A 23,528-nucleotide genomic window follows, 5' to 3' on the forward strand; every position below is an offset into this window, starting at 1 on the left:
TGGCAGCAGCGAGAAGCCAATCAGGAGGCATATAGTAGGAAGGACGTCCTGTAACTAGAAGCCACCTGCTCCTACCGCTCCCATCTCCATCACTAGAGTAACAGCTGTATAGTCTAATGGTGTCCTCATGTGCGGTGACCGGCTGCCATATTCTTATAGTCTCCCAGTCACAGAGCAGAGGGGGCGGGGCCACAGGGGCTTTCGCTGCCATTTTGTCATAGATATTCCTGACAGCCGGAGCCAGGTAACGTGTCCTGTATATATTATATTATTATTATTATATAGGGGAGAGGGGACTGTACAGTGATATATGAGGGGGAATAACACAGCTCCCAGCACACACTGATATGTGGTATTATTATTATATAGGGGAGAGGGGACTGTACAGTGATATATGAGAGAGAATAACACAGCTCCCAGCACACACTGATATGTGGTATTATTATATAGGGGGAGGGGACTGTACAGTGATATATGAGGGGGAATAACACAGCTCCCAGCACACACTGATATGTGGTATTATTATTATTATTATATAGGGGAGAGGGGACCGTACAGTGATATATGAGGGGAATAACACATCTCCCAGCACACACTGATATGTGGTATTATTATTATATAGGGGAGAGGGGACTGTACAGTGATATATGAGGAGGAATAACACAGCTCCCAGCACACACTGATATGTGGTATTATTATATAGGGGGAGGGGACTGTACAGTGATATATGAGGGGGAATAACACAGCTCCCAGCACACACTGATATGTGGTATTATTATTATTATTATATAGGGGAGAGGGGACCGTACAGTGATATATGAGGGGAATAACACATCTCCCAGCACACACTGATATGTGGTATTATTATTATATAGGGGAGAGGGGACTGTACAGTGATATATGAGGAGGAATAACATAGCTCCCAGCACACACTGATATGTGGTATTATTATTATTATTATTATATAGGGGAGGGGACCGTACAGTGAAATATGAGGGGAAATAACACAGCTCCCAGCACACGCTGAAATATTGTATTATTTAGGGGAGAGGGGACTGTACAGTGATATATGGGGGGGAATACCACAGCTCCCAGCACACACTGATATGTGGTATTATTATATAGGAGAGAGGGGACTGTACAGTGATATATGAGAGGGAATAACACAGCTCCCAGCACACACTGATATGTAGTATTATTAGTATATATGGGGGAATGGGACTGTATAGTGATATATGAGGGGGAATAACACAGCTCCCAGCACACACTGAAATGTGGTATTATTATTATTATATAGGAGAGAGGGGACTGTATAGTGATATATGAGGGGGAATAACACAACTCCCAGCACACACTGATATGTGGTATTATTATTATATAGGGGGGAGGGGACTGTATAGTGATATATGAGGGGGAATAACACAGCTCCCAGCACACACTGATATGTGGTATTATTATTATATAGGGGGAATGGGACTGTATAGTGATATATGAGGGGGAATAACTGCTTCCAGCACTCACTGATATGTGGTATTATTAGTGTTCATTCTAGGTCCGGCAAGGGGTATGTCACTCAAGCGCTCGCCTGCAAAGGGGGCATGATGCGGCCTGTTCATCACTCTTGGGGATTTGCCCAGCTAGGCTGCCCCCAAGCTCTCCTTTCTCTGTGAATATTCACCAGCGTTGAGCGCTGCACCGCAATTTTTCCCACCCGAGGTGCACTGCAGTCCACAGGTGGGGTCACCACCCGGCATGATGTTTTAGCGGTTTGCCAACAGGGCGCCGCCAAAGGGGCAGGGTGCATTCTGCCCTTTGAAATTGGCCCACTAAAACAACCTAGTCAGAATGCTGTATTATTAATATTTAAAGGATAAGGGACTACAGTGATATATAATGGGGATTAAATCAGATGTTACCACAGACTGATATGTTGTAATAATATAAAGAGCTGTGGGAACTGTTTAGTGATACTTCAGCGTGGAAAAACAGATCTCACCACACACTTATATGTGGTAGTATTATTATATAAGGGAGAAAGGATTTGACGGAAGAGTTTTTTAATTCAAGCGCGAAAAATGCAACCTTGCTGTGTCAAACGGCAGAAGGTAATGGTATTTTACTGTACAGAGGGAGTGGCCTGTGGTGTCCTACACTATATAGGTGGAGCTGCCGGTGGTGTCCTACTTTACAGGGGGAGTGGCCTGTGGTGTCCTATACAGTGGTAGCAGCCTGCATTGTCCTACTGCACAGGAGGATCGGCATGTTTTGTCCAACACTTTACAGGGGGAGCGGACTGTGATGTCCTACTACCCAGGAAGAGCGGCCTATTGTGTCCTACTATACAAGAAGAGCGGCCTATTGAGTCCTACTGTGGTGTCTTATACAGGGGGAGCAGTCTGTAGTGTCCTACTATACAGGGGGAGCATCCAGTGGTATCCTACTATACAGGGGAAGCTGCCTGTTGCACTCTACTATACAGGGGGAGCAACATGTATTGTCCTACCCTACAGGGGGAGCAACCTGTGGTGCCTTCCTATACAGGGGGATCAGCCTGTTGCACTCTACTATACAGGGGGAGTGGCCTGTGGTGTCCTACTTTACAGGGAAGTGGCCTGTGTTGCCCTACTATACTGGTCGAGTAGCCTGTGGTGTCCTACTTTACAGGGAAGTGGCCTGTGTTGCCCTACTATACTGGTCGAGTAGCCTGTGGTGTCCTACTTTACAGAGAATTGGCCTGTGTTGCCCTACTATACTGGTCGAGTGGCCTGTGGTGTCCTACTATACACTGGGAGTGGCCTACGGTGTCCTACTTTACAGGTGGAGCGGACTGCGGTGTCCTATTATACAGCTAGAGCAGCCTGCAGTGTGTCCTGCTATACAGGAGGAGCAGCCTTTGGTGTCCTACTATACAGGGAGAGCGGCCTGTGGTGTCCTTATATATAGGGGAGTGACCTGTAGTGTCCTACTATACAGGGGGAGCAGCCTGTGGTGTCCTACTATAGAGGGGGAGTGGCCTGTGGTGTCCTATTGAACAGGAGGAGTGGCCTGTGATGTACTATACAGGGGGAGCAGCCTGTGGTGTCCTATACAGGGGGAGCAGGCTGTGGTGTCCTGTTATAGCAGCAGCTGCAGAGTAATAATAACAGTAATGAGTGGTCAGGGAATAACACATAATAGGTATAACACGTATGTACTGTGTATACCAGATGATACATAAAGGATGTGTGAGAAGGACACAGACAGGCCATGTAATAAAGGGCTGCACTCCCTGAGCTGAGACTGTCTGTCAGGGCGTCTTGTTATCCTGAGCAATAGAGACTCTCTCAGAGACAGCCAGTGGCTGTGACAGTCCCCAGATCCTCAGAGTGTCACTGATTATCCCCCAGGACATGTCTCACCCCACCCTACGCTGCACACACACGGCCGGCAGGCTGGTCACACATGTAACATACATCTGAGGTGCGGTCATTTGTCATTTCATCATTTGTGCAGAGTGACTGATGGGATTCTGTATTGTGTAACCCTTTGTGTGTCCCCTGGGCTGCCTGCTGTCCTATCCCTGTGTTACTAACCTCTTCTGTTCCCTTCCCCTCCCCTGTGTTACTGACACCTCTGTACAGCTGTTACACCCCCTGTTGTGTGCTCTGTATTCCTACGTTACTTCCCCTCTGCCCATATCTGCACCCCTTCTGCTCTCCTGTGTACTCTCCCCTCACACCCCTGTTACCTGTATGACCTCAGTATAGTCACAGATTCTCTCCGTTTCTGGAATAAATGTAAAACAAAAGTAAAAAATCCCAACATCCCTAATTCATGTGTTTGTACAAGATACACGTGGAGCAAATTTCACCAAATATGTGTCTGGGAGGAATAAGACCCCCGGCCAGGAGAGGAGCATTGGTGTAACCTTATACAGTACAGCATTGTGTGACGGCCTCTGAGGAGCCTTATGGGGCTGGGTCACAGGAACCTCTGACAGACACTGACCAGGGCTCTATGGCTGGGGGGAGAGGGGAGACTTACTGGTCACTCAGTGTTACATGTCTGACTGTGTTACATGTGTTCTCTGTGATGTGTATTCTATTTATTCCTAGATAATCCTGCTGTGAGGAACCAGAGTCTTTATTACACATCACACGTTCTATATTCTCACTGATTCACTGAAAATGGACATGGATGAAAGTCACAGGACTGAGAGGATCTTACATCTCACCCTGGAGATCATCTACCTGCTGACTGGGGAGGTGAGAGGGTCTGGGGGTGTCACAGTGACATCACTTATATCTATAGTAATAAAACAGGGACATGAGTGGGGAGGTGAGAGGATCTGGGAGTGTCACAGTGACATCACATATCTATAGTAATAATACAGGGACATGACTGGGGAGGTGAGGGGATCTGGGAGTGTCACAGTGACATCACATATCTATAGTAATAATACAGGGACATGACTGGGGAGGTGAGAGGGTCTGGGAGTGTCACAGTGACATCACTTATATCTATAGTAATAATACAGGGACATGAGTGGGGAGGTGAGAGGATCTGGGAGTGTCACAGTGACATCACTTATATCTATAGTCATAATACAGGGACATGATTGGGGAGGTGAGAGGATCTGGGAGTGTCACAGTGACATCAGTTATATCTACAGTAATAATACAGGGACATGACTGGAGAGGTGAGAGGATGTGGGAGTGTCACAGTGACATCACATATCTATAGTAATAATACAGGGACATGACTGGGGAGGTGAGGGGATCTGGGAGTGTCACAGTGACATCACTTATATCTATAGTCATAATACAGGGACATGATTGGGGAGGTGAGAGGATCTGGGAGTGTCACAGTGACATCAGTTATATCTACAGTAATAATACAGGGACATGACTGGAGAGGTGAGAGGATCTGGGAGTGTCACAGTGACATCACTTATATCTATAGTAATAATACAGGGACATGACTGGGGAGGTGAGGGGATCTGGGAGTGTCACAGTGACATCACATATCTATAGTAATAATACAGGGACATGACTGGGGAGGTGAGGGGATCTGGGAGTGTCACAGTGACATCACATATCTATAGTAATAATACAGGGACATGACTGGGGAGGTGAGAGGGTCTGGGAGTGTCACAGTGACATCACTTATATCTATAGTAATAATACAGGGACATGAGTGGGGAGGTGAGAGGATCTGGGAGTGTCACAGTGACATCACTTATATCTATAGTCATAATACAGGGACATGATTGGGGAGGTGAGGGGATCTGGGAGTGTCACAGTGACATCACTTATATCTATAGTAATAATACAGGGACATGACTGGAGAGGTGAGAGGATCTGGGAGTGTCACAGTGACATCACTTATATCTATAGTAATAATACAGGGACATGACTGGGGAGGTGAGAGGATCTGGGAGTGTCACAGTGACATCACTTATATCTATAGTAATAATACAGGGACATGACTGGGGAGGTGAGGGGATCTGGGAGTGTCACAGTGACATCACTTATATCTATAGTAATAATACAGGGACATGACTGGGGAGGTGAGGGGATCTGGGAGTGTCACAGTGACATCACTTATATCTATAGTAATAATACAGGGACATGACTGGGGAGGTGAGGGGATCTGGGAGTGTCACAGTGACATCACTTATATCTATAGTAATAATACAGGGACATGACTGGGGAGGTGAGGGGATCTGGGAGTGTCACAGTGACATCACATATCTATAGTAATAATACAGGGACATGACTGGGGAGGTGAGGGGATCTGGGAGTGTCACAGTGACATCACTTATATCTATAGTAATAATACAGGGACATGACTGGAGAGGTGAGAGGATCTGGGAGTGTCACAGTGACATCACTTATATCTATAGTAATAATACAGGGACATGACTGGGGAAGTGAGAGGATCTGGGAGTATCACAGTGACATCACTTATATCTATAGTAATAATACAGGGACATGACTGGGGAGGTGAGAGGATCTGGGAGTGTCACAGTGACATCACTTATATCTATAGTAATAATACAGGGACATGACTGGGGAGGTGAGGGGATCTGGGGGTGTCACAGTGACATCACTTATACCTATAGTAATAATACAGGGACATGACTGGGGAGGTGAGGGGATCTGGGAGTGTCACAGTGACATCACTTATATCTATAGTAATGATACAGGGACATGACTGGGGAGGTGAGGGGATCTGGGAGTGTCACAGTGACGTCACTTATATCTATAGTAATAATACAGGGACATGACTGGGGAGGTGAGGGGATCTGGGAGTGTCACAGTGACATCACTTATATCTATAGTAATAATACAGGGACATGACTGGGGAGGTGAGGGGATCTGGGAGTGTCACAGTGACATCACTTATATCTATATTAATAATACAGGGACATGACTGGGGAGGTGAGGGGATCTGGGGGTGTCACAGTGACATCACTTATATCTATATTATTAAACAAGCAGCAGGGAGCTGGTCTCAGATATTAGTATCAGTCCCACAGTCCTCACTGGAGTTGGGAATTATATGTTGTTTTCTTTCTGTCACTGACACAAAGATGTTGGAGCTGCAGGAGATACTATATACTCTACATTTTTCTGTATATAGGAGATTGCTATAATATTTGCTTTAGTGAAATAGTCTTTTTGTATATTATGCAAAGTGATCATCTAAATAAACAGCCCCATTTAGGTGGAGTTTAATTGACCTCCTCATTGATGTCTCCCCCAATACACAGGATTACACAGTAGTGAAGAAGACATCCGGTGAGCATGAGACTCCCAGCAGCCGTCCCCGTGTGACAGGAGGACTGAGCAGGACCCAGAGCCCCATCACGGTGCCTCCACCTCACTCACTGATACATGAGAGACACAATGACCAGAAGATGCTGGAACTCATCAACAATAACATTCACCTGCTGACTGGAGAGGTGACTGCTGGGAATGGGACATTATACAGTAACACCAGGGGATGTGTCTGGGTGATGACTGGAGAGGTGACTGCTGGGAATGGGACATTATACAGTAACACCAGGGGATGTGTCTGGGTGATGATTGGAGAGGTGATTGCTGGGAATGGGACATTATACAGTAACACCAGGGGATGTGTCTGGGTGATGACTGGAGAGGTGACTCCTGGGAATGGGACATTATACAGTAACACCAGGGGATGTGTCTGGGTGGTGACTGCTGGGAATGGGACATTATACTGTAACACCAGGGGATGTGTCTGGGTGATGACTGGAGAGGTGACTGCTGGGAATGGGACATTATACTGTAACACCAGGGGATGTGTCTGGGTGATGACTGGAGAGTTGACTGCTGGGAATGGAACATTATACAGACACCAGGGGATGTGTCTGGGTGATGACTGGAGAGGTGACTGTTGGGAATGGGACATTATACAGTAACACCAGGGGATGTGTCTGGGTGATGACTGGAGAGGTGACTGCTGGGAATGGGACATTATACAGTAACACCAGGGGATGTATCTGGGTGATGACTGGAGAGGTGACTGCTGGGAATGGGACATTATACAGTAACACCAGGGGATGTGTCTGGGTGATGTCTGGAGAGGTGACTGCTGGGAATGGCACGTTATACAGTAACACCAGGGGATGTGTCTGGGTGATGATTGGAGAGGTGATTGCTGGGAATGGGACATTATACAGTAACACCAGGGGATGTTTCTGGGTGGTGATTGCTGGGAATGGGACATTATACAGTGACACCAGGGGATGTGTCTGGGTGATGACTGGAGAGGTGACTCCTGGGAATGGGACATTATACAGTAACACCAGGGGATGTGTCTGGGTGGTGACTGCTGGGAATGGGACATTATACTGTAACACCAGGGGATGTGTCTGGGTGATGACTGGAGAGGTGACTGCTGGGAATGGGACATTATACTGTAACACCAGGGGATGTGTCTGGGTGATGACTGGAGCTGTGATTTCTGGGAATGGGACATAATACGGTGGCACCAGGGGATGTGTCTGGGTGATGACTGGAGAGTTGACTGCTGGGAATGGAACATTATACAGACACCAGGGGATGTGTCTGGGTGATGACTGGAGAGGTGACTGTTGGGAATGGGACATTATACAGTAACACCAGGGGATGTGTCTGGGTGATGACTGGAGAGTTGACTGCTGGGAATGGGACATTATACAGTAACACCGGGGGATGTGTCTGGGTGATGACTGGAGAGGTGACTGCTGGGAATGGGACATTATACAGTAACACCAGGGGATGTATCTGGGTGATGACTGGAGAGGTGACTGCTGGGAATGGGACATTATACAGTAACACCAGGGGATGTGTCTGGGTGATGACTGGAGAGGTGACTGCTGGGAATGGGACATTATACAGTAACACTAGGGGATGTGTCTGGGTGATGACTGGAGCTGTGATTTCTGGGAATGGGACATTATACAGTAACACCAGGGGATGTGTCTGGGTGATGACTGGATAGGTGATTGCTGGGAATGGGACATTATACATTAACACCAGGGAATGTGTCTGGGTGATGACTGGAGAAGTGACTGCTGGGAATGGGACATTGTACAGTAACACCAGGGGATGTGTCTGGGTGATGACTGTATCATTGTGTGTCAGGTTCCTATAAGGTGTCAGGATGTCACTGTCTATGTTTCCATGCAGGAGGAGGAGTATATAGTGGATGACAGGGGTCTGTACAAGGACGTGATAATGGAGAATCACCGGCCCCTCACATCACTGGGTAAGACGAGACTGTAATTTATTGTACAGGGGAGAGCAGGTATGGGGGCCTCCTATATACACCCATCACCTGATAATCACATATATACAATGTACTCAGGGCCTGATTCAGCTTTGGGAATAGAGTGAGAATTAGCACGTAACTGATCATCTTGGTGAAACCATGCTGCACTGCAGGTGCGGCAGATGTATAATGAGCAGAGAGATTTAGAGTTGGGAGGGAGGTGTCCAAACTGACTTCTAAATTGCAGTGTAAAAATAAAGCTGTGCAGTATATGTGGGCTACATGCAAAAGCAGCCAGTATTTACCCTAAATGCAAAATAATGTATGTATTTGCACCCCTTGCATTGCAACATGGTTTGTCCTGGTTCACAGTTACATGCTCTTTCTCACTCTGAATCAGGCCCTCAGTCACTGTGTGTCTCCTACAGATGGACTCAGTAACAGAAATACTCCAGAGAGATGTCCCCGTCCTCTTTATTCACAGGATTGTACAGAGGAGAATCACAGGACCCCACAGGAGCATCAGGTAGGTGGGATTTAGGGTCTCACCAATATACCAAAGTGTCTTTATAGGATCTGTAGGAAGCTGTGTGTGTCTTATTAACCAGAATTCTTCTAATTAGTGTGATTTAATGAAATATGACATTTCTAAATTGTTATTTTATTGATTTGTGGGTTTCTTAGGGTGAAAGTCTGGCTAATATAAAGGCAGAAGATATAGAGGTAGAAGAAGAGACGTATGTGACTGATATGAAGACAGAAGATATAGAGGGAGAAGAAGAAACGTATGTGACTGATATGAAGGCAGAAGATATAGAGGGAGAAGAAGAGACGTATGTGACTGATATGAAGGTAGAAGATATAGAGAGAGAAGAAGAAACGTATGTGAGGGGTGATCAGCAGTGTAAGGAGGAGGAAATCCCTACAGATATCAGCACAGGTGAGTAATAAACACTTACTCAATCACTACAACAGTACAAACTAATGAGGGAAATGTATCTGTCCAGTGGTGGAGTCAGGAGCCATCAGCCCCTATTATACTGCTCTCCTCCTCACATTATGTCACTGTGTGTTACCAGCCCAGAGATCTGACCAGTCTCCTCCCCACACTCTCTGGTGTATCTCATACATCAGCAGCCATCAGCCCCTATTATACTCCTGCTCTCCCCCTCAATTCATGTCACTGTGTGTTACCAGCCCAGAGATCTGACCAGTCTCCTCCCCACACTCTCTGGTGTATCTCATACATCAGGAGCCATCAGCCCCTATCTATTTCAGGGTCCATAGGGGGTCCACAGGGTTGACCTTGGGATATAGGTTGGGAACCAAATCCGGGCACCACGCAGTTAAAGCTTTTAGCTCCCAGGATGCACTTGGGTCCACTCTCCCTATAACCCCACCCCCAAGCCAGAGGCACCTCAGTGTAAGTTGGTGCCCGGCCGGAGTCGGGTCACCGTTAGTGCAGGGGGAGCTGATTAGCAGCCCCTAAGCTTATTTTATTTTTATTTTTTAGGGACAAAGTTTTTTCCAACTTTGGACTCTTCAGAGCGGCAGCGTCGGACTGTCCATAGGACGTCTAACCTGCCGCTCCGTCGCCCCGCTGGCGCTGAGACGCCAGTAGAGATCTGGGGATCTCAGCGGGACCCCAGAGTCTGTGCTAGCCGGACTCTGTGGGCGCCCAGGACTGCTGCCGAATCCACGGGGAGCAGGTAAGGTCGCGGATCACCGCTTGCGGTGATCCGCGCATTTCAAATGCAGTCCTGTGCCTCCGGTCTCTGGGGACAGACCGGAGGTGCCGGCAGTGGCGGCGGGCCCCCCATACCCCGTGTGTCCACTAGACCACCAGGGACTTAACGATCGGCGCAGGGAGCCGGCTTCCCTGGGGTTAATAGCCGGCCAGGGGAGCAAGCCTTCCTTGTTACAGCGGCTCCTCCCCTCAGCTCAGCTCGCCTTTCAGTATTATAGTCTGGCGTCGCTGAGCTGCTTCCTCCGCGGGCTACGCTTCTTCTGCGGTCTCCAGGCGGTCATTTTCTATGTGCAGCAGCAGAGCTCTGGAGATGGCAGTGAGTCCAGTCCCCCTGCGTACCTCACCATCAGGTCAGTGTACACAGCGCTGTAGCCTTCCCAGACACTGAATCTGGGCAGTTGAATGCAGTGACATAGTGCAGTATATTATATGACATGTTTATGTATATATATGTATATATCTGCATGGTATGTGACTTATGCTAGTGCTGACTGTCTGTACTTTATTATCTCACCTGTCAATATATATCTATCCCTTTTCTTTATCTGCCCTAATACAGCTGTATTTAGGGTGGTTCTGAGGCCTCACATTTATATACTTGTTAATATTTGTGAGGTTTGTCACATACTGTTGCGTGCTGCACTTTGCCATATTTTCGATGGAACTGTGTGTTGCATACGCTGAAAATGGGTCCCTGCAGCTAATTTTGGCATCAGTCAGGACCAGTATATTGCTGCTTGATATTTCCGCCAAGATTGGTCAGATATGTCTGACCAGGAGATAGAGCGTTATACTGCAGCCAGTTTTACTATCCTGCAAGTCATGTGCTGCAGGTGTTAGTGCGGAGGATTTGACTCATAAAGGGTTCTGTATGCGGCGCCATCTGGTGCCGAGCCCCTTACACGACCCCCTTGGGCAGTTTGTTTTCTTGGGATCCTCTCAATTGCGGATAGCCGGGTGGGCCCCATTGTTGTACCTCACCTGGGGGTTACTTCACCATACTGCCCTCTTCATCTCAGGGTATCTCGCAGTTTCTTGCACTCTTCCCCTGTGACACAGACTACCGCTCCCTGCAGGGATTTTTCCAAGTATATGAATTCCCCCTGGTGCCACAATAGTCTGTCATTCCCCTTGCAGGGATTACCACAGCCACCCTGGGTGGATGTCGTTTTCTATGAAACGCAAATTGGCGTGGTTGGCGCCCTGTGGTTACTTCCCAGTTGGCTCTGCCGTGTACTGGATACTGTTTTTGGCTCTTTCCCTCTTACACGGGGGGAAGCCTATTTCAGGTTTTATTATCCCTGCTTTAGGGCTGGTAGCAGGTCCATTCTGGTTAGAGTGAATGTTGATCTGCACCTGTATCATACACCCTCCGTCTTACGTGCCTTCGGGTTCCCTGTTGCTGACTAGCGGGTGGATCGCATGGCGGGACTCTGGCTGTTGCCAGATACGAGGTATTACAACAGCGTTTGGCCTCCTGTCGCAAATTCCCTGAGGGTCATCACGAGACCCTCCTGGGGTGGATGGGCGTGTTACTCGTCTCATTACAGATGTTACTACGCCTCCCATTCCGGCGTGGTCGGATTCTTCGGATCCATAGGTGGTAACTCTACCTGAAATCAGTCTACTCGCTTTCAGGGGTTGTTACCCATCCTACCATGGCTATAGCATGGTTGGTTAATACTATTGCATACTGAGCTGATGCATTTGTAATGTTTTTTCCCCTCCAAAACGTCTGGGGTTCAAATGTATTTGGTCGCTCACGTAATATATGCAGTTGTCATAGGTGGAAATGCCTATATTGGATACCAGTCTCCTAACTTTCAGAGTTCCGGTTGCGACTGTATCCTCCGTCATACCCTATGGCTACGCTCTGGGAATGCAGAGGTGCAGATACCATCTATAGGGTAGATCTTGTTTGGTCCTGACCTTGACAAGATTGTAGTAACATTGGCAGTATTACTAACGACCAGTTTACCGCCTTCAGCTATGCCCACTACAAGGCCTCAGACTAAGTCTGTTAAGTCTTTGTGTCCTCTGGGTCAGCCGTAAAGGTCTGTTTCTTCGTAGACTGTCGGCCTCTACAAGGGCCGACATATCCAGTCCCGAGCAGGCCTGGACTGCCAGCCGATCCTGCTTCTGAACCTACGGATATATCTTCAGCCTGACGTGACAGGCCTCCCACTGGGAGATAGCGATTTTCTCAGTTAGCCTGGTACTAGTGTCAGGTTGCCGCGGCTACGTGGGTAGGAGGATACGCCCTCTCTTTGCTCAGGCGGCCTCTTTACATGTGATGGTACGCGGGCCCTTATTCAGACCCGAACAGGGCCTTACTAATCCAGAAAGCTTGCGGTCAGCGGAGCTGATTAGGCCATCCCCACTTTCTCAGCCAGGGACTGGTTGTTCTGCTTTCTTTCTGGTGTGGTGGCTGAATGGTTCTCTTTGGCCTATTCTCTGTCTCAATTCCCTGAACCAGTTCCTAAAGCTACCTGGGCTCAGGAGGCAATCCCTATGCTCCATCATACTATGTTTGGAACCTGGGGACTTTATGGTATCACTGGATATACAGGACGCCTGCTTACGGGTACTTACAGAGACCTTTCCTCAGCATGGACTGAGGTTTGCTATATAACAGCAACACTTACAATTTTTCAGGCTCTGCCTCTTGGGACTGTCCTCAGCCCCACAGTGGTTTACCAGCGTTTTGGATTTTCTGACAGTTCTCCTGTTCAGTATATCCCAATGCTCCTGTACCTGGACGGTCTCCTGCTCTTAGCAGGATCACCGGGGTACTTTACTGCCAGGTCAGGATGACCGTGGCTTCTTCAGGGTGCAGACGTTTAATCAACGGGGAATAAGTCCTCCCTCTCTGGGTATTCTTCATCTAGGAGCCCTGCTGGATTCTCAGAATCTGAGAATTCTTCTGGCGTAAGACGGAGTCTCCACTCTTCCATTAGGAGTCCATGGATGTCTACGCAGTCGACATATGTCTTTACACTCTGGGATGCATGATCAAATATTCAGTGTCTGCCTTTTGAAGGGTGGAATGGGCTCAGTTCCATTCCAGGCCTTTCCATAATTGGCTTATCTCCAGATGGAACGAGTTTTTTCTGTCAGATCACTGTTCGAACGATGTGCTCTCTCCGGAGGCAAGTCGGTCCCTTTCCGGGTGGCTATGGCCATCTCGTCCAGGGTATTCTTTGCTATGGACAGTGTCTGGTTCGCATCCATTTCAGTGCAGTTGGACGTCTTTGTCGATTCTACCCTGTCAATTAACTTGTTGGACCTTTAGCCTGTCTTGGGCCTTCACTCTGGCATAACTCTTGTTTCCCGGTGAACTTGAAAAGGTTCAGTCCGACAGGTTCAGGACAGTGGCTTCCTTTTTAGCAACACTGTTGGTTGGGTGGCAATGACAGGTATGTCACACATTCGGACATAGTCCGAGGGTCTCCTCCCGACCATCTTGGCAGCGTTCATTTCAGGAGCTCTCCATTGGGAAGCGGGAGTCCTCAGTCGTCACGACGTGCATCCCGGGGACTAGTCTCTTCCCCAAGAGAGGTTTCATCTCCTGGTGAGCAGGGGGGGCCCCTGAGGTGGCCCTCATGGCCTTCTGACTTTATCACACTATGGTGTTACAGTCCAGCTCTCGGGATTCTGAAGCAACTTTCAGTGACTCTTTGTCGGTGAAGTGGTCCTTCCACTTTGCGTACCTGTGTTCTCCGGTCTCCCTTCTCCCTCGAGGGAAGTGTTTCAATCAAGACGGAGACGCTTTCCTGCTGGTGGCTCCTGATTGCCCCAGATGTCAGGGGTACTTGGATTTTCGGAGTCTCTCCATCGATACTCCATTCCTGATGCTTCACTGCCCGGACCTGTTGTCTCAGGGTCCTTGGTTTTGCCTAGGACCTGGGTCGTTTGTCTTTGACTGCGTCCCTACAGTGGTCTTACGGCTTCCCTGGCTTTGTCAACGTTGGAATGATTAGAGCACATAGATCAGCTTTTGCTGGGACCTACAAACAAACTGTGGCAGCCATAATTCTTATGGTATTGTACCTGTTGATACAATCCTCCGGTGTCCAGGATTTCCAGATATTCTGGCATTCCTTCCGGCTGGCTTGGGTTTCTCCCTCGGCCTGGCCTTCCTGACAGTGCGGATCCCTACACTGTCAGTAGGGTTAAGATATGGAATTGCTCCACTCTGGTATCCAGTTCATCCTTTGGAGTGTTTTCTGGATTATGCCACCTTTTGTCCTCCCTAGGGACTCCTTGGGAGTTAGTAGTGGTTCTTCGTTCCCTCCGGGGACAGTCAATGGAACCGCTGGTTGTGATAGCCATTACATGGTCTATTGCTTAGGCTCTCTCTTTCTCTCAGGGTGTTTATATCAACCAGGAGAGTGTCTGAATTGGGAGCGTTCTCATGTGGTTCCCTCTTCTGGAGGGCATCATGTCAGGGTGTGAGTTGCTCTCGCCCTGTGTTTCTTTTTAAAGTGGTTTTTAGGTACCATATTCTGGAACTTATGGTACGGCCATTCAGTCCCCAGTCCTCTCGGCTGGTGTGGCCTCATTGACTGTGGTCCGGCCTCTTGGGATTTATGTGATCCGTTCAAGGTCCTTACGGAAATCGGACCCCTTATTGGTGGTCTGCGATTTCTGGTTTTCACAGGAAAGGATGGCCGGCCTATAACCAAATGTTGGCTCGATGGCCTTGTATGTCTTCCTCAGGGGCCTACCCATGGGTAGGCCTTTCTGTTGAGGCTTGTTTTCTCGGGCCATGTAACCCTCGAGGGCGGCCCGCTGTGGCGCCTCGGCTGTTTTGCCTTACTAGGTGACCACGCCTTTTTAAGGTTCTAGGCATTGGTTTCCTTTGCCTCTCAGAATGCTTCCTTTTTGGCGACGGATTCTCCTCTCAGCACAGGAGCGTCCCCACCCTTGGTTGAACTGCTTTGAGACTGAAGTAGAAAACAAGAGATATGGTAAGAACTTACCTTTGTTATCTCTGTTTCTACGAAGTCCTTAGGGTCCACAGGGCGCCCGCCCTGACGCACCTGGCTTCGTATGGGCTGTGTGGCTGGTCACCGGTTTTCCATCTCCCATTTCTGTGAGTATGGTTATTGAGTGTTCCAGTTTTCTCTCTCTTTTTCTCTCCTCCTCCGGCCTTTGGCTACTTACAAACTGAGGTGCCTCTGGCTGGGGGGTGGGGTTATAGGGAGAGTGGACCCAAGTGCATCCTGGGAGCTAAAAGCTTTAACTGCGTGGTGCCCGGATTTGGTTCCCATCCTATACCCCCAAGGTCAACCCTGTGGACCCTATGGACTTCATAGAAACAGAGATAACAAAGGTAAGTTGTTACCATATCTCTTGTTATTCATGTAAATATTCCCCAAAATGGCGACGTCTGTGCATTTCCAGCTTCTCTTTCCGTACATCCCATGGATATTGCGCATCTTTCCTGTAAGCCTGGAGGCAGCAGTGTCTTGGTCACGTGCCTTCAGCTTTCATGGTCTAGTACAGGCCTGGCCAACCTGTGGCCCTCCAGCTGTTGTGTAACTACACATCCCAGCATGCCCTGCCACAGTTTTAGCATTTCCTTATAGCCAAACTACAGCAGGGCATGCTGGGACTTGTAGTTTCACAGCAGCTGCAGAGCCGCAGGTTGGCCAGGCGTGGTCTAGGTTATCAGAACACATTATGGCCCTCATTCAGAGTCGGGCGCTTGATGCAAGTGATCGCTCTGAGGGCGGCCGCTTGCATTTTTTAGTGCGGCCTCCTGGTCACTAGCTGAGCTGTGGGTTACCACCCACAGCTCTAGCGAGCGACCAGGTTAATGGTCGCAATGGTCAAGACCATCACGACTATTGGGGCATGCGACGAGATCCTAAGGTTGGGTCTCGGCATCTGGAAGCCCCAGGGAGCTTCCTGCTCTGATCGAGCAGGAAGCTCCCCACTGACATCACTGGTGATGTCAGTGGGGCCACCCACAAACGGTCAGGTGTTCCTTGAGGAACACATCCGTTTGCTCAGCCCCCCCCCCCCCCCGGCCCGCCTCCCAAACGGGGCGAGCTGTCACTCTCCATCGTTTGGTGCGAGACCCATAGCGACGGAGCGCCCGACGCTAGTCGGCTCCGACGTGCGCATGCCCAGTAGTAAAACATCAACCTGGTTGCAAGCGCTCAGCGCTTGCGACTTTGTCTGAATGAGACCCTATATCTAAAGTATATGAGATATACTCTCCAGTGATGGCTCAAAGCAATCTCCAGCGCAAGTAAATTATTAAAACAAACATGTCCGCACCTGTGTTACCCATATTGTCCATTTGGCCTAATGACGCCTTTGTCTTTTGGTCTTCATGCATATTGGAGTTTCCTGTTCATGCCTTCCGTACTAAGGAGACCAATCATGTAACACGTCATGTTTAAGTCACAATAATTTTGTATTCCTTCATAATGACTAAATATACTGTAATAAGTGTCAGGCTTATCACAGGAGGAATGTAATTAACCTGTTACTGTGAAATTGAAATTCTATTTAATTTTGGTTTCCTGATGTGATAACTGATGTAGAGTTTGGGCTGGACCCCCGCTGTGTTATATACATTTTCTGCATGTAAAGAACTGATGTAGCTCTGTAAGGTGTATACGCTCTGACTATCTGAGAGGAGAGAACCTGTGTAACACCTTGTATGCTTTGGAGTAACTGTCAAATCCTATGAGCAACAAATATCCAATTGCCTTAGACACCTGCATCTGCTCGTATCCTGTGACTACCAGAGAAGCACCAAACACTACTCCCAGCTGTTCTGGTTTGAGCCCAGTGTCTCCAAGCTCAGTCCCTCTGCCAGCTACCATGTGCCGACTGGTCCACAGTGAGAGATCAGTGGCAATTAGCCAGCACCACCCAGGAGGCATTGGGAGGAGTTAGTAACAGGCGGTTGCTGACAGTCCCTAGGATTGTTAAAGTAAGCCCAAAATAATTCTACAATCACCTGGAGGAACATCTGACACTTTGGGGCTTGTCACCTCCACTCACAATCTGTGTATCCAGCAAAGGCAGTGATCGCGGTGTTGACAAAATATGTGGGTCCCAGGGACCCTCCACTTTAAAAAAAAAATGGGGTCCTACCTGACCATTTCTGGGTCCCATCATAATTTATGCTTTAGAGCTCCCCATATGCCTCTCAGACCTCCCCTAACCCCTTACAAATGATGCCACACAGCCATGCCCGGCCTTTACACATTATGCCGCACATTAATGCCCGATTTTTAAACATTATGCCGCACATTAATGTCCCGTCTTTACACATTATGCCATGCAGTAATAGACCTTACATATTATGCCACACAGCCATGCCTGGCCTTTACACATTATGCCACACATTAATGCCCTTTAGTCCCACTATGCATTGCCCCAGTAGTAGTCCCCCCCATGCATTGCCACTAGTAATTGACTCCCTATGCATTGCCAGTAGTAGTAGACCCCCTATGCATTGCCCCCAGTAGACCCCCTATGCATTGCCCCAAGTAGGAATCCCCCTATGCATTACCCCTAGTAATAATCCCCCTATGCTTTATCCTTAGTAGTAATCCCCCTATGCATTGCCCCTAGTAGTAATCCCCCTACGCATTACCCCTAGTAGTCCCCCTATGCATTGCCCCCAGTAGTAATCCCCCTATGTATTGCCCCAGTAGTAATACCCCCATGCATTATCCCTAGTAGTCCACCTATGCATTGTCCCCAGTATTAATCCCCCTATGCATTGCCCCAGTAGTAATACCCTCATGCATTATCCCTAGTAGTCCCCTTATGCATTGCCCCCAGTAGCAATACCCTAATACATTACCCCTAGTAGTAATCCCCCTATGCTTTATCCCTAGTAGTAATCCCCGTATGCATTACCCCTAGTAGTCCCCCTATGCATTGCCCCTAGTAGTCCCCCTGTGCATTGCCCTCAGTAGTAATCCCCCCTATGCATTGCCCCCAGTATTGGCCTACCTATTTACCCTTTGGTGACCTGGGCCTAATGCCCAGGTCACTCACACCTTCAATTGGGCCTAATGACCCCTATGTAGCCCAGGCCTTGTGCCCACCTATATACCCACAGGCCTATTGCCTGAAATTATTCCACGGGCCTAGTGCCCGACAACCCTGGTGGTCTAGGGAAGGGGGTAAATAACGGTGGCCGAAGGCCGCCTACCCGTAAAGGTGGAAGAGGCTTCGGTCCTCAGCTTCAGTCTTCTGCCGTTGGCCCATCCTGGCCAGCGGCACCGCCTCTTCCTTTCTTCCTCCTTGATCACGCCGTCTTCTGGCCTCTTGCGTGGCCGCCGGAACTGTTGCCGCGCCACTCTTCTCTTGTCTTCGGAAGGTCTTCACTCCTCCCCTCCACCACCGGACTGAACTTTCCCTCTCAGCGGCGTCTGATTCAAGACGCCGCGATTGGCTCGTCGCATCTGCCTCCGATTGGCTGCTGGACCGCGAGCCGTGTTTGGCTTGTGGCCAGTGCCAAACAACCGCTGCTTCTGGGCAGCGAGCTCAGCTTAGCTTGCGCCTGGAGCCAAGCTTCTCCCGCCGCCACTTTACCACTGACGTTGGTGGAAGGGACCAGGCGGCCCCTTCACCAGGTACCTGCCATTGTGGCTTACCCGGCGCTGGGAACAAACACACTATCCCAGCGCCCGGCACGGATGCTGTGCCGATGCTGGGATCAGATCAGACACTTGATCCTAGCATGGCTTTCCACAGCAGCAGCCAATAACAGACAGTATTGTGTCTTTCTCAGGGGGACGCGCTGCGCTGCAGCCTGCTGTCAGGGATTGGCCACAGCACGTCCCTGGGGACCCGGCTACTTTTAAAAAGTGAGTCCCCATTGCTCAGTAGCGGGTAAAATACGTTCTATAGCGCGTATTTGCGAACACTGAAAGGACAGTATAGGGATTTGTTCATATTTTGGTCAAAACATTTAAGCTTGTAATCCGGCATCAGGAGTTCCTAATATTCTGCTAGTTACTCTATGAATGATCCTTCATACACCACTATCTTGTAGTTACATCTTTCTTGTCTCTCAGCTACAGAAGCTAATTGTGAAACAAAAACCTATTGCCACTCGTCTGGTGCCATGTAACGTATGGGTAACATCCAGGACTGGCCTGTTTTCTTTTGTTTGAAAATTGTGCCTAAAGTCCTGAATGCTGTCAATCATGCCGATATGAGGCTGTTTTGTGTGTGGCTCACTAGCCTATGCTTGTTTAGGCGTTAGCCTCTGGATCTGGGAGGTGAGCACATGTTACCAGAAGTCTAATGGTGTTTGATGTATATACAATATAGATACTTGCAGGAACCTTGATACTGGGCTGTAAGCTTAAATGTTTTGCTGAAGTCCTTGTGCTTGGATTGCTAGATGTACCCAGGTTTGTAGTGGTGACTCCAATGCCGACAACAATTGTCTTTATGTTTTGTATTAGAATAAACATGTAACCCCTGTGATAGCTATAACATAGCATAATATGTGACCGCTATACATTGTACCATGACACAACGGAACTTCCCCATTTGTTACTAATTTGGGGACCTGTCACCGTAGTCTCTATTGGAAAACTATCCATGTTACAGAGAAACAATACTTTTTTCATATATTTAATTTATTCCCAGCAGATGGATGTAACAGAAGGAAGATCTCAGAGGGACATCTCATCTTATCTACAGATGGTGACATAGAAGGTCACAACAACACCCGAGATTCTCTAGGACAAAACCCTAACACCACAATTATACATCCAGCACCTCACAGTGCACATGTGTCATCTGATCCCTCTGATTATGGGGAATGTTATCCTGATACCTCAGATAGTGGTACACCTATTATAGCTCATGCAGTAGATAAAATGTGTTCCTGTTCCATAGATCCCCAACAGAACACAAAAGTCATTAATGACCAACCAACTAAGACCAGTGCAAAGCACCATACATGCTCTGAGTGTGAAAAATGTTTCATCTATAAATCAGATCTTGTTACACATCAGAGATGTCACACAGGTGAGAAACCATTTCCATGCTCTGAGTGTGGGAAATGTTTTAAACATAAATCACATCTTGTTATACATCAGAGATGTCACACAGGTGAGAAACCATTTTCATGCCCCGAGTGTGGGAAATGTTTTGTCTATAAATCATCTGTTGTTATACATCTGAGACGTCACACAGGTGAGAAACCGTTTCCATGCTCTGATTGTGGGAAATGTTTCAGAGACAAAAGATATCTTGTTAGACATCAAATATGTCACACAGGTGAGAAACCATTTCCATGCTCTGAGTGTGGAAAATGTTTTACAAGAAAATCAAGTCTACTTAGACATCAGAGATGTAACACAAGTGAGAAACAATTTCTTTGCTCTGACTATGGGAAATGTTTTACACATAAATCAAATCTTGTAAGACATCAGAGAAATCACACAGGTGAGAAACCATTTCCATGCTCTGAGTGTGGGAAATGTTTTACCAGAAAATCAGTTCTTGTTATACATCAGAGAAATCACACAGGTGAGAGACCATTTCCATGCTCTGAGTGTGGGAAATGTTTTACCAGAAAATCAGTTCTTGTTATACATCAGAGAAGTCACACAGGTGAGAAACCATTTCCATGCTCTGAGTGTGGAATATGTTGTACAAGAAAATCAAGTCTACTTAGACATCAGAGACGACACATAAGTGAGAAACCATTTCCTTGCTCTGACTGTGGGAAATGTTTTACAAGATTTGATTTATATGTAAGACATCAGAGAAATCACACAGGTGAGAAACCATTTCCATGCTCTGAGTGTGGGAAATGTTTTACACAGAAATCAAATCTTGTTACACATCAAATAATACATAAAAAAAACGAGCTGATAGACATAAAACACAATACTTTAAGCAATTCAAATGCTTAAAATCTTTTGGCTAATTTATTGTGGTTTGAGGGTATGAAGTCGTGGATGCCGATGGTCTAAATGCTTGACAAAGCTGCTTATGCAGTGAAACGCGCGCGTCGGCGTTTCAGCGGGTCCACTATAATATATCCTCATTTGAGATTAATATATATTACTGCCTAAAGACATATTATATTGTGGTACTATGCACCAGTTGATCTAGCGGACGGCTAGAGAATGATGTAACTAAATGAAAACAATGTATAGCATATAACCCATGTATTATGACAAATCATTAAAAGCTGTGTTGGCTATTGAAGAATAAATCATCATATAGTTTATGCCCTAATAATGGGACTATGCACCAGTTGATCTAGCGGATGATTAGAGAATGATGTAACTAAATGAAAACAATGTATACTATGTAATTCATCTATTATGACAAATCATTAAACGCTGTGTCAGCTATTGAGAGACAAATTATCACACAGTTTATGCCTTAATAATGAGAATTTTTATTAAGCGGATCTCACATTATATGGACAACTAGTTCTATATCCTATTGCATGAACCACTTGGACAATAACAAGTAAAGCGCTGATACTGGGCAACAGCGTCATTATCTGACTAGCTGTTGATTTATTGTTACAATTTGTTACAATCTGTTACGACCTGGTATTTTAATAAAACTGGCACATATTAGGTATCATTAGTGACACACAGTTGCGATTTATGATTAGCAGCCTTGAATTGATTATCACTAATAGAGAACAGTAAAATTGGATGTGCTGCTCTATAAATGCAATTGTCGCTCTAATATGTGGGGTATATTCTGAGTGTATGAAGTAGACAATACTAATATTCAGCTACTTAAATTAAAATAAGTATTGCCTTGTAGTTACATTTGGAGCAAATACATACTCTTAAATTAATTTAATCAATTATATTCTCTCCATCATAGAAGAATATTATGATTGTGGTCTGTGCGGACACAAATTATTAATAGATAAACCATTCCTATATTGATTGGAGGCAATTGGTGTTAGGAACCACATTTAAATATTTAATACTAAGACCATAGTGGATAACCCCAGCCAATTAGGCTTATGATAAGGTACCTATTGGATCCTCATATATTCCAGTTAAGGATATACTCTTAAGGCAGTATTTAGCATTAGCAGAAATCATATAGTGGACCTTGCTTTTTATTATTATTTTTTCATATCATTTATTTCTTTTCACTTATTGGTGGTTGTTTTTTTATCACTTTAACCTTATATTTCACTGCTCAAGTCCCTAATATGGGATAATTTTTAAATTAAATATAATAAAAGTTATATTTTAATATATCTACTCTTGTGCGCCCATGAGATAACAACCCTTGGTTCTCTCTCTTTTGTTTAATTTCATATTCAAACCTGACATTTGTTTATGTCCTGTCCTACAAATTTCACCTTTTAATCCAAAATCAACATTTGTTAAAATTTTTTTTTTTTTTTTTTATATCATTCCATGGTATCTTCTCTAAGGCTATTACATCCGTCACTCTCCCTGTATGTCACCCCTCTGTACACATTGCCTCCTCATTACTCTACTCCCCTCTTATATACACACATGAGCTTTTTCCTATATCACTCCATGGTATCTTCTCTAAGGCTATTACATCCGTCACTCTCCCTGTATGTCACCCCTCTGTACACATTGCCTCCTCATTACTCTACTCCCCTCTTATATACACACATGAGCTTTTCCTATATCACTCCATGGTATCTTCTCTAAGGCTATTACATCCGTCACTCTCCCTGTATGTCACCCCTCTGTACACATTGTCTCCTCATTACTCTACTCCCCTCTTATATACACACATGAGCTTTTCCTATATCACTCCATGGTATCTTCTCTAAGGCTATTACATCCGTCACTCTCCCTGTATCTCACCCCTCTGTACACATTGCCTCCTCATTACTCTACTCTCCTCTTATATACACACATGAGCTTTTTCCTATATCACCCCATGGTATCTTCTCTAAGGCTATTACATCCGTCACTCTCCCTGTATGTCACCCCTCTGTACACATTGCCTCCTCATTACTCTACTCCCCTCTTATATACACACATGAGCTTTT

At 46.7% G+C, this 23,528-nt stretch overlaps 1 protein-coding gene across 2 annotated transcripts; it reads left to right on the forward strand.

The window, feature by feature from the left end:
* Positions 1–163: 163 nt before the first annotated feature.
* Positions 164–22,910, forward strand: LOC148517292 (uncharacterized). Of its 2 annotated transcripts, none has more exons than XM_088478872.1 (7): positions 164–244; positions 4,095–4,244; positions 6,755–6,946; positions 8,679–8,757; positions 9,189–9,286; positions 9,445–9,700; positions 20,147–22,910. In XM_088478872.1, exons 2-7 carry the CDS (start codon positions 4,167–4,169, stop codon positions 21,421–21,423), a joined length of 1,980 nt encoding a protein of 659 aa, XP_088334998.1. In that variant the 5' UTR covers positions 164–244; positions 4,095–4,166; the 3' UTR covers positions 21,424–22,910. The 2 variants fall into 2 exon arrangements, with proteins under 2 accessions (XP_088334998.1, XP_088334999.1); XM_088478873.1 differs by having other exon boundaries at positions 20,150–22,910.
* The last annotated feature ends 618 nt before the right edge of the window (positions 22,911–23,528 follow it).

Source organism: Taudactylus pleione, unplaced genomic scaffold (genome assembly GCF_031769625.1).
Source record: "Taudactylus pleione unplaced genomic scaffold, aTauple2 ptg000224l, whole genome shotgun sequence".
Lineage (NCBI taxonomy): Eukaryota > Metazoa > Chordata > Amphibia > Anura > Myobatrachidae > Taudactylus > Taudactylus pleione.

Excerpts from the sequence above, each read along its gene's own strand:
- LOC148517292 (XM_088478872.1), top strand. The coding sequence starts at position 4,167 with ATGGACATGGATGAAAGTCACAGGACTGAGAGGATCTTACATCTCACC. Across the intron at positions 8,758-9,188 it reads CCGGCCCCTCACATCACTGG|ATGGACTCAGTAACAGAAAT; the intron begins GTAAGACGAGAC and ends TGTCTCCTACAG. Across the intron at positions 9,701-20,146 it reads CCCTACAGATATCAGCACAG|CAGATGGATGTAACAGAAGG; the intron begins GTGAGTAATAAA and ends ATTTATTCCCAG.